General features: G+C 41.6%; 1 protein-coding gene across 2 annotated transcripts in view; it reads left to right on the plus strand.

Moving 5' to 3' along the window:
* Positions 1-1,478: 1,478 nt before the first annotated feature.
* LOC106560669 (gamma-aminobutyric acid receptor subunit alpha-5) overlaps positions 1,479-12,249 on the plus strand; it is a 163,719-nt gene continuing 152,948 nt past the window's right edge. For both annotated transcript variants that reach the window (XM_045688002.2, XM_045688003.2), the window contains exons 1-2: positions 1,479-1,725; positions 6,405-6,489. In XM_045688002.2, coding sequence (XP_045543958.1) covers positions 6,407-6,489 — 83 coding nt within the window. In that variant the 5' untranslated portion in view covers positions 1,479-1,725; positions 6,405-6,406. The remainder of the gene's footprint in view (positions 1,726-6,404; positions 6,490-12,249) is intronic.

Genomic DNA, 12,249 nt, shown 5'->3' on the forward strand with positions numbered 1-12,249 from the left:
GGGCTCTTCGATACTGCACGGTACTGTCTCAACACTAGAGAGGATGTTCATTACATTAGGCTTCCTCTGGATTCCTCTCTCTATGTCTGTCTCTTTCTTTCTCTCTCTCTCTCTCTCTCTCTCTCTCTCTCTCTCTCTTATCTCTGTCTCTTTCTCTCTGTCTCGTTCTCTCTCTCTCTTTCTCTCTCTCTATATCTCTGTCTCTTTCTCTCTCTATATATCTCTGTCTCGTTCTCTCTCTATATCTCTGTCTCGTTCTCTCTCTATATCTCTGTCTCGTTCTCTCTCTATATCTCTGTCTCGTTCTCTCTCTCTCTGTCTCGTTCTCTCTATATATCTCTGTCTCTTTCTTTCTATATCTCTGTCTCGTTCTCTCTTTCTTTCTCTGTCTCTCTCTCTCATAGAAAGGACATTTAGTGTCTGTTTTCTGGTATCTGTGTCAGTGTGTTTCAGTTGATCCCAGGAGGGTTTAAGTCTTCTAATCTTCCTGAGGGCAGGTAGCACCATTACACAGCATCACATATATTACCATGCATCCTTCCTCCCCAATTAAGGTGCCACCAACCTCCTCTGCACTGTAGGGAATGAACACCCACACACACCCACACACACACACCCCCCCCCCCCCCCCCCACACACACACACACACACACACACACACACACACACACACACACACACACACACACACACACACACACACACACACACACACACACACACACACACACAGCTCATTCTTACACATGACACCAATAGCTTAAATATAATTGCCACACATTTGATGACAATGTATTTTGAGAATAATTAGGCTGATGTACCTTGAAGACAATATAATACAATACATTTGCTTTGGACACACTTTGCTGTGATAGGAGGTTTTCTCAACCCACTGTGATTGTATTCACAGGGACACTGGGACACTCAGCTGCTGACGACATGTAAAGGATGCCAAGTCAGCGGAATTGTTAGGAAACCCGCTCAATTTGATGCAACCTTTTTTTTTTATCATTGATTTGGGGGCAAATAAACCTGCGCATAAAATAGACGATCGTCTAGTTTCCCCGTCAACCCTCTAGTCTCTCTCCATTCTCCCACCTGAGTGGTAATGAACGTGTACTTTAATTGAAAATATATAATTTTTTTTACAGTGTTATTAATAAGTTAAAAAGTCTGAGATCAGCGGAGGAACAACCAACTCTCTCCTACGCACCAGAAGTGTGTGGTAAGCCTGTGTAGTTCTAGCTACGCTCCAATGGTCGTGCAGCAAAGCGTTGAGGTGCTGCTGTACTGTAGATCTACACCACTGAGATGTAGTCGGTTGTAGAGGCACCGGAGGAGAAACAAAGTGCTGGTCCGCTAAACGGCGTAGCTAAGGGGGGGGGGGGCGTATTGATGGAGGCGTTACACTAGGCTAACAGCATCATGTTTGATAACACATGTAATTAATTAGAAATATGAAGGAGATAAAACGAGACGAGAGAAGTGTATCTGGATGCGCAGGGTTTGTTCTATAATGTTGAGTTCATGTTGTGAACCGTAGAAAGAGGAGAGGACAATAGAAAGCGAGGTCCGTGTAGTGGACCAGCCAGGGGACAATACATTTCTCAAGAAGAAACCACACTTTCGAGCTGCAGTAGTCTACAGACTGTCAACCTTTCGGGATTTGCTTTCCAGTACACATGGAATACTGTTCTTGTCCATAACGCGTCCACAACGATACAGGTATAGATTCATATATTATGACATTCATTGAAATTGTATATTTTCTCTCCTCAACTCTCTGTAATTTAATCCGCCTTTACTTTAATTTATTGTAACGCAGTTTCTGAAATTTGAGGGGAAATCTCTAAAAAGATTCAAACAAAGGGCTTTTGAACAATGACTGCAAATATGTTTTTCATATATATTACCCAATTGTTATGTATAATTTCCATAGATTTGATCGTTTTTTATACTTATTAGCCATTTGTCATGTATCATTTCCATAGATTGTATAGTTTTTCATATTTATTAGCCAATTGTCATGTATAATTTCCATAGATTTGATCGTTTTTTATACTTATTAGCCATTTGTCATGTATCATTTCCATAGATTGTATAGTTTTTCATATTTATTAGCCAATTGTCATGTATAATTTCCATAGATTTGATCGTTTTTTATACTTATTAGCCATTTGTCATGTATCATTTCCATAGATTGTATAGTTTTTCATATTTATTAGCCAATTGTCATGTATAATTTCCATAGATTGTATAGTTTTTCATATTTATTAGCCAATTGTCATGTATAATTTCCATAGATTGGCTAATAAATATGAAAAACCATACAATTGTCATGTATAATTTCCATAGATTGGCTAATAAATATGAAAAACCATACAATTGCCATGTATAATTTCCACAGATTGGCTAATAAATATGAAAAACTATACAATTGTCATGTATAATTTCCATAGATTGGCTAATAAATATGAAAAACCATACAATTGTCATGTATAATTTCCATAGATTGGCTAATAAATATGAAAAACTATACAATTGTCATGTATAATTTCCATAGATTGGCTAATAAATATGAAAAACCATACAATTGTCATGTATAATTTCCATAGATTGGCTAATAAATATGAAAAACTATACAATTGTCATGTATAATTTCCATAGATTGAATAGCCTAGTATCCCACTAACATACTGTTTGTCTATAGGAGGCGAGCTCCAATGACATAATGCCAAGCTATAGTGATTTAATTTAACATGCATCCGCCAATGCAGGAGTTTTGATTGGAAGTGCTTTAGTCTACAGTCATTATGTGTGTTACGATGACATGGAATAATATCCCAGTACGGAAATACAATGTCAGCACTAGTAATCTACACCCCAGTGGTAATGCAGCTGCTAGTAACATAACAATAAAACATAAAATAATATTAATAATAATAATAACTAGATGGTAATTTTTCCGTAAAGAAACATTGCGTGACTTGCTTTAGCTCTTTATATTTGCGGCAGTGGGATAGGAAAGTTACTTTGGTGTCTCCAGCTTTAACGGTTCAAGAGTTACTGTTGGTGGGTTATTTTACGCAAATGTAAATATAGTTATAGTTGATAAAAGTTGAAAGATATTGAAGTTAGGATAGGCTGAACATGTGAACGTTGTTTTGGTGAATCTAGCTTGGAACTGGTTTCAAGAGTTACTGTTAGTGAGTTATTTTATGCAAATTTATTCAAATATATATATATATATAGTTATGGTCAATAAAGATTGTAAATAATTTTTGACTAAATGTTTTAAAGTTGCTCTTGTAGCTTAATTAACCAATTAGCAGGAGCATTTAGAATTGTTACGTCTGTAGTCCTATGGGTCTCATTTAAACACATGTTCATTTGTTAAAAAATAGTTTTGTCTAACTTGGTCAGAATTTCCGTTATTGTTAACGCGTTTACTAACACCGCCGTATCGTTAGATTGATAGCAGATATTTTAGTTCCGATTCCAGATTTGAAAATCAGGAAAATAGATGAAGTGCACATTAACTTTTTCTCTGACTTGTTGGGAAAGGGGTCCAAATTTCATTTTTTTTTTTTTATTAAAACGTTAGAGGAAATGTCATTGATGCAGTTGGTAAAATAGCTGTATAATTTGATCAGTATGAGATATTTTGGTTCCAATTTCAGCTTTAAATAGCAGAGAAGTAGAGGAACATTTCCAACAATCTATATTTTATTCTAACGTGTTGGGAATGTGGTGTCTTTTTGTCTTTATCTTGTTGGGAATGTGGTGTCTTTTTGTCTTTATCTTGTTGGGAATGTGGTGTCTTTTTGTCTTTATCTTGTTGGGAATGTGGTATCTTTTTGTCTAACGTGTTGGGAATGTGGTATCTTTTTGTCTAACGTGTTGGGAATGTGGTATCTTTTTGTCTTTATCTTGTTGGGAATGTGGTATCTTTTTGTCTAACGTGTTGGGAATGTGGTATCTTTTTGTCTAACGTGTTGGGAATGTGGTATCTTTTATTCTATCGTGTTGGGAATGTGGTATCTTTTTGTCTTTATCTTGTTGGGAATGTGGTATCTTCTTGTCTAACTTGTTGGGAATGTGGTATCTTCTTGTCTAACGTGTTGAGAATGTGGTGTCTTTTATTCTAACTTGTTGGGAATGTGGTATCTTTTATTCTATCGTGTTGGGAATGTGGTATTTTTTTGTATAACTTGTTGGGAATGTGGTATCTTTTTGTCTATCTTGTTGGGAATGTGGTATTTTTTTGTCTTTATCTTGTTGGGAATGTGGTATTTTTTTGTCTTTATCTTGTTGGGAATGTGGTATCTTTTTGTCTTTATCTTGTTGGGAATGTGGTGTCTTTTGTCTTTATCTTGTTGGGAATGTGGTATCTTTTTGTCTTTATCTTGTTGGGAATGTGGTGTCTTTTTGTCTTTATCTTGTTGGGAATGTGGTATCTTTTTGTCTAACGTGTTGGGAATGTGGTATCTTTTTGTCTAACGTGTTGGGAATGTGGTATCTTTTTGTCTTTATCTTGTTGGGAATGTGGTATTTTTTTGTCTTTATCTTGTTGGGAATGTGGTATTTTTTTGTCTTTATCTTGTTGGGAATGTGGTATCTTTTTGTCTTTATCTTGTTGGGAATGTGGTGTCTTTTGTCTTTATCTTGTTGGGAATGTGGTATCTTTTTGTCTTTATCTTGTTGGGAATGTGGTGTCTTTTTGTCTTTATCTTGTTGGGAATGTGGTATCTTTTTGTCTAACGTGTTGGGAATGTGGTATCTTTTTGTCTAACGTGTTGGGAATGTGGTATCTTTTTGTCTTTATCTTGTTGGGAATGTGGTATCTTTTTGTCTAAAGTGTTGGGAATGTGGTATCTTTTTGTCTAACGTGTTGGGAATGTGGTGTCTTTTTGTCTTTATCTTGTTGGGAATGTGGTATCTTTTTGTCTAACGTGTTGGGAATGTGGTATCTTTTTGTCTAACGTGTTGGGAATGTGGTATCTTTTATTCTATCGTGTTGGGAATGTGGTATCTTTTTGTCTTTATCTTGTTGGGAATGTGGTATCTTCTTGTCTAACTTGTTGGGAATGTGGTATCTTCTTGTCTAACGTGTTGAGAATGTGGTGTCTTTTATTCTAACTTGTTGGGAATGTGGTATCTTTTATTCTATCGTGTTGGGAATGTGGTATTTTTTTGTCTAACTTGTTGGGAATGTGGTATCTTTTTGTCTATCTTGTTGGGAATGTGGTATTTTTGTGTCTTTATCTTGTTGGGAATGTGGTATTTTTTTGTCTTTATCTTGTTGGGAATGTGGTATCTTTTTGTCTAACGTGTTGGGAATGTGGTATCTTTTTGTCTATCTTGTTGGGAATGTGGTATCTTCTTGTCTATCTTGTTGGGAATGTGGTGTCTTATTGTCTATCTTGTTGGGAATGTGGAATCTTCTTGTCTATCTTGTTGGGAATGTGGTATCTTATCTCTTTATCTCTTTGTCTTTATCTTGTTGGGAATGTGGTATCTCTTTGTCTTTATCTTGTTGGGAATGTGGTATCTGTTTGTCTTTATCTTGTTGGGAATGTGGTATCTTATTGTCTATCTTGTTGGGAATGTGGTATCTTATTGTCTAACTTGTTGGGAATGTGGTATCTTTTTGTCTAACGTGTTGGGAATGTGGTATCTTTTTGTCTAACTTGTTGGGAATGTGGTATCTTTTTGTCTAACGTGTTGGGAATGTGGTATCTTTTTGTCCAACGTGTTGGGAATGTGGTATCTTTTTGTCTAACGTGTTGGGAATGTGGTATCTTTTTGTCTAACGTGTTGGGAATGTGGTATCTTCTTGTCTATCTTGTTGGGAATGTGGTCTGATTTGTGTTGAAAGTTGCATTTACAACGAATGGAATGTTGGAAGTCATGAAGTCACAATGGAAGCTTTTACGAAGGTTGAAGAAATCCCATGAAAGTGGATGAAGTTTAATAAGTTTAGTAAAAATGTAATTGTTTAAAAAAAAAGTAGAAATAGTATAAAAATACATTAAAAAAAAAGTTGTTTGCAAGCATACTATTCCAGACCGGTCTGCACGCTTTAAAGTTGGAATGAAATTTCTAGCTTAAACAGTGTAAGAAGAATGGCGTTGTAAAGGATAATAACTGTAGTCTGAAATAAAGGGTCAAATATTTCAAGTCTGGCTTGCTGCCACAAGCCACACTTGTAACTGTGAAGGCTAAACAATTATTTATTTTTTGTATTTATTTAACGGTTGTCATTATGCATTCCACTGAATTCATGTTCCAGCTTGTGTAGGCTGATGACGTCCCGACTTTTCATAAGCCACACAGGATCTGCATGAGTTGTCTTCCCGCCTTTCTACTCCTCTGATATCCCTGGATGTGCTGTGTGTTTTCAGGCATGGGTGACGGGATGCGCAACGCCTGTGCCGTGTCCAAAGTCTGGGTCTTCGTCTTGCTAGTGAGCGTCACCTGCCGTCTGAGGTAAGCCACTCACTTTCACAGCATATCTTTTCATGTTATGGATATTTATATATAGAGCTATTTTATTTTATTTTATTTTGACAAGCTTTAGAAGTTATATTAATCTATTTAAATTGGGTAGCCAATGCTGGCCATTTCCCATCCAGTTAGATTAGATTTTGTATGTAAAGTGTTTCAAAACATATCTGTTGAGGTTTCTTGATATTTGTATAGAGACACTGATGCTGTGTAATTTTGTTATGAAATACTTGAAATAATTGGCTAATCTATCCAATCCTGCCCATCTGCCCTTCCACTTTGATTTACTTATTGTGACATGAAGAAGGGAAGTGTAGCCTATAACTAGTCCTGTCCCATATTCCATAGCTATTCCTGTCCCTTATTCTATAACTAGTCCTGTCTCTTATTCTATAACTTGTCCTGTCTCTTATTCTATAGCTATTCCTGTCCCTTATTCTATAACTATTCTTGTCCCCTTATTCTATAACTAGTCCTGTTCCATATTCTATAACTAGTCCTGTCCCATATTCTATAGCTAGTCCTGTCCCTTATTCTATAACTTGTCCTGTCTCTTATTCTATAGCTATTCCTGTCCCTTATTCTATAACTAGTCTTGTCCCCTTATTCTATAACTAGTCCTGTTCCATATTCTATAACTAGTCCTGTCCCATATTCTATAACTAGTCCTGTCCCATATTATATAACTAGTCCGGTCTCTCATTCTATAGCTATTCCTGTCCCTTATTCTATAACTGGTAACCAGTCAACTAGTCAGTAACTGTCCTGTTCCCCCTGCAGACTGGTAACCAGTCAACTAGTCAGTAACTGTACTGTCCTGTTCCCCCTGCAGCCTGGTAACCAGTCAACTAGTCAGTAACTGTCCTGTTCCCCCTGCAGCCTGGTAACCAGTCAACTAGTCAGTAACTGTCCTGTTCCCCCTGCAGACTGGTAACAGTCAACTAGTCAGTAACAGTACTGTCCTGTTCCCCCTGCAGACTAGTAACCAGTCAACTAGTCAGTAACTGTCCTGTCCTGTTCCCCCTGCAGCCTGGTAACCAGTCAACTAGTCAGTAACTGTACTGTCCTGTTCCCCCTGCAGAGTGGTAACCAGTCAACTAGTCAGAAACTGTACTGTCCTGTTCCCCCTGCAGACTAGTAACCAGTCAACTAGTCAGTAACTGTCCTGTCCTGTTCCCCCTGCAGCCTGGTAACCAGTCAACTACTCAGTAACTGTCCTGTTCGCCCTGCAGCCTGGTAACCAGTCAACTAGTCAGTAACTATACTGTCCTGTTCCCCCTGCAGAGTGGTAACCAGTCAACTAGTCAGAAACTGTACGGTCCTGTTCCCCCTGCAGACTGGTAACCAGTCAACTAGTCAGTAACTGTACTGTCCTGTTCCCCCTGCAGACTGGTAACCAGTCAACTAGTCAATAACTGTACTGTCCTGTTCCCCCTGCAGCCTGGTAACCAGTCAACTAGTCAGTAACTGTCCTGTTCCCCCTGCAGCCTGGTAACCAGTCAACTAGTCAGTAACTGTACTGTCCTGTTCCCCCTGCAGACTGGTAACCAGTCAACTAGTCAGTAACTGTACTGTCCTGTTCCCCTGCAGACTGGTAACCAGTCAACTAGTCAGTAACTGTACTGTCCTGTTCCCCCTGCAGACTGGTAACCAGTCAACTAGTCAGTAACTGTCCTGTTCCCCCTGCAGCCTGGTAACCAGTCAACTAGTCAGTAACTGTCCTGTTCCCCCTGCAGCCTGGTAACCAGTCAACTAGTCAGTAACTGTCCTGTTCCCCCTGCAGCCTGGTAACCAGTCAACTAGTCAGTAACTGTCCTGTTCCCCCTGCAGCCTGGTAACCAGTCAACTAGTCAGTAACTGTCCTGTTCCCCCTGCAGCCTGGTAACCAGTCAACTAGTCAGTAACTGTACTGTCCTCTTCCCCCTGCAGACTGGTAACCAGTCAACTAGTCAGTAACTGTACTGTCCTGTTCCCCCTGCAGACTGGTAACCAGTCAACTAGTCAGTAACTGTACTGTCCTGTTCCCCCTGCAGCCTGGTAACCAGTCAACTAGTCAGTACCTGTCCTGTTCCCCCTGCAGCCTGGTAACCAGTCAACTAGTCAGTAACTGTCCTGTTCCCCCTGCAGCCTGGTAACCAGTCAACTAGTCAGTAACTGTACTGTCCTGTTCCCCCTGCAGCCTGGTAACCAGTCAATTAGTCAGTAACTGTCCTGTTCGCCCTGCAGCCTGGTAACCAGTCAGCTAGTCAGTAACTCCTCATCGGCAGACTCAGTAGCCTTGGTTTCTCAAACGATTGCGACGCCTGGTTCACCAACTACTTCTCTGATAGAGTTCAGTGTATCAAATCGGAGGGCCTGCTGTCCGGACCTCTGGCAGTCTCTATGGGGGTACCACAGGGTTCAAATCTTGGGCCAACTCTTTTCTCTGTATACATCAATGATGTTGCTCTTGCTGCTGGTGAATCTCTGATCCACCTCTACGCAGACGACACCATTCTGTATACTTCTGGCCCTTCTTTGGACACTGTGTTAACAACCCTCCAGACGAGCTTCAATGCCATACAACTCTCCTTCCGTGGTCTCCAACTGCTCCTAAATACAAGTAAAACTAAATGCATGCTCTTCAACCGATCGCTGCCTGCACCTGCCCGCTTGTCCAGCATCACTTCTCTGGACGGTTCTGACTTAGAATTTGTGGATAACTACAAATACCTAGGTGTCTGGTTAGACTGTAAACTCTCCTTCCAGACTCACATCAATCATCTCGAATCCAAAGTTAAATCTAGAATTGGCTTCCTATTTCGCAACAAAGCATCCTTCACTCATGCTGCCAAACATACCCTCGTAAAACTGACCATCCTACCAATCCTAGACTTCGGCGATGTCATTTACAAAATAGCCTCCAATACCCTACTCAACAAGCTGGATGCAGTCTATCACAGTGCCATCCGTTTTGTCACCAAAGCCCCATATACTACCCACCACTGCGACCTGTACGCTCTCGTTGGCTGGCCTTCGCTTCATAATCGTCGCCAAACATTGGCTCCAGGTCATCTACAAGACCCTGCTAGGTAAAGTCCCCCCTTATCTCCGCTCACTGGTCACCATAGCAGCACCCACCTGTAGCACGCGCTCCAGCAGGTATATCTCTCTGGTCACCCCTAAAGCCAACTCCTCCTTTGGTCGTCTCTCCTTCCAGTTCTCTGCTGCCAATGACTGGAACGAACTACAAAAATCTCTGAAACTGGAAACACTTATCTCCCTCACTAGCTTTAAGCACCAGCTATCAGAGCAGCTCCCAGATCACTGCACCTGTACATAGCCCATCTATAATTTAGCCCAAACTACTACCTCTTCCCCTACTGTATTTATTTATTTTATTTATTATTTTGCTCCTTTGCACCATATTATTTATATTTTAACTTTGAACTTTCTTCAAATTATAATTCTACCATTCCAGTGTTTTACTTGCTATACTTTATTTACTTTGCCACCATGGCCTTTTTTTGCCTTTACCTCCCATATCTCACATCATTTGCTCACATTGTACATAGTCTTATTTTTGTCTACTGTATCATTGATTGTATGTTGTTTTACTCCATGTGTAACTCTGTGTTTTTGTATGTTGTCGGACTGCTTTCCTTTATCTTGGCAAGGTCGCAATTGTAAATGAGAACTTGTTCTCAACTTGCCTACCTGGTTAAATAAAGGTGAAATAAAATAAAATAAAATAAAAAAACTGTACTGTCCTGTTCCCCCTGCAGCCTGGTAACCAGTCAACTAGTCAGTAACTGTCCTGTTCCCCCTGCAGCCTGGTAACCAGTCAACTAGTCAGTAACTGTCCTGTTCCCCCTGCAGACTGGTAACCAGTCAACTAGTCAGTAACTGTACTGTCCTGTTCCCCCTGCAGACTGGTAACCAGTCAACTAGTCAGTAACTGTCCTGTTCCCCCTGCAGCCTGGTAACCAGTCAACTAGTCAGTAACTGTACTGTCCTGTTCCCCCTGCAGCCTGGTAACCAGTCAACTAGTCAGTAACTGTCTTGTTCCCCCTGCAGCCTGGTAACCAGTCAACTAGTCAGTAACTGTCCTGTTCCCCCTGCAGCCTGGTAACCAGTCAACTAGTCAGTAACTGTACTGTCCTGTTCCCCCTGCAGCCTGGTAACCAGTCAACTAGTCAGTAACTGTCCTGTTCCCCCTGCAGCCTGGTAACCAGTCTACTAGTCAGAAACTGTACTGTCCTGTTCCCCCTGCAGCCTGGTAACCAGTCAACTAGTCAGTAACTGTCCTGTTCCCCCTGCAGCCTGGTAACCAGTCAACTAGTCAGTAACTGTACTCTCCTGTTCCCCCTGCAGCCTGGTAACCAGTCAACTAGTCAGTAACTGTCCTGTTCCCCCTGCAGCCTGGTAACCAGTTTACTAGTCAGAAACTGTACTGTCCTGTTCCCCCTGCAGCCTGGTAACCAGTCAACTAGTCAGTAACTGTCCTGTTCCCCCTGCAGCCTGGTAACCAGTTTACTAGTCAGAAACTGTACAGTCCTGTTCCCCCTGCAGCCTGGTAACCAGTCAACTAGTCAGTAACTGTCCTGTTCCCCCTGCAGCCTGGTAACCAGTTTACTAGTCAGAAACTGTACTGTCCTGTTCCCCCTGCAGCCTGGTAACCAGTCAACTAGTCAGTAACTGTCCTGTTCCCCCTGCAGACTGGTAACCAGTCAACTAGTCAGTAACTGTCCTGTTCCCCCTGCAGCCTGGTAACCAGTCAACCAGTAAGTAACTGTACTGTCCTGTTCCCCCTGCAGCCTGGTAACCAGTCAACTAGTCAGTAACTGTACTGTCCTGTTCCCCCTGCAGCCTGGTAACCAGTCAACTAGTCAGTAACTGTCCTGTTCCCCCTGCAGCCTGGTAACCAGTCAACTAGTCAGTAACTGTACTCTCCTGTTCCCCCTGCAGCCTGGTAACCAGTCAACTAGTCAGTAAGTTTCCCGTTCCCCCTGCAGCCTGGTAACCAGTCAACTAGTCAGTAACTGTACTGTCCTGTTCCCCCTGCAGCCTGGTAACCAGTCAACTAGTCAGTAACTGTCCTGTTCCCCCTGCAGCCTGGTAACCAGTCAACTAGTCAGTAACTGTCCTGTTCCCCCTGCAGCCTGGTAACCAGTCAACTAGTCAGTAACTGTCCTGTTCCCCCTGCAGCCTGGTAACCAGTCTACTAGTCAGAAACTGTACTGTCCTGTTCCCCCTGCAGCCTGGTAACCAGTCAACTAGTCAGTACCGACTGTCCTGTTCCCCCTGCAGCCTGGTAACCAGTCAACTAGTCAGTAACTGTACTGTCCTGTTCCCCCTGCAGCCTGGTAACCAGTCAACTAGTCAGTAACTGTCCTGTTCCCCCTGCAGCCTGGTAACCAGTCAACTAGTCAGTAACTGTCCCTGTTCCCCCTGCAGCCTGGTAACCAGTCAACTAGTCAGTAACTGTACTGTCCTGTTCCCCCTGCAGCCTGGTAACCAGTCAACTAGTCAGTAACTGTACTGTCCTGTTCCCCCTGCAGCCTGGTAACCAGTCAACTAGTCAGTAACTGTCCTGTTCCCCCTGCAGCCTGGTAACCAGTCAACTAGTCAGTAACTGTCTCCCTGTTCCCCCTGCAGCCTGGTAACCAGTCAACTAGTCAGTAAGTTTCCCGTTCCCCCTGCAGCCTGGTAACCAGTCAACTAGTCAGTACGACTGTCCTGTTCCCCTTGCAGCCTGGTAAC

The sequence above is a fragment of the Salmo salar genome, chromosome 10 (assembly GCF_965601325.2).
Source record: "Salmo salar chromosome 10, fSalSal1, whole genome shotgun sequence".
Taxonomy (NCBI): Eukaryota; Metazoa; Chordata; class Actinopteri; order Salmoniformes; family Salmonidae; genus Salmo; species Salmo salar.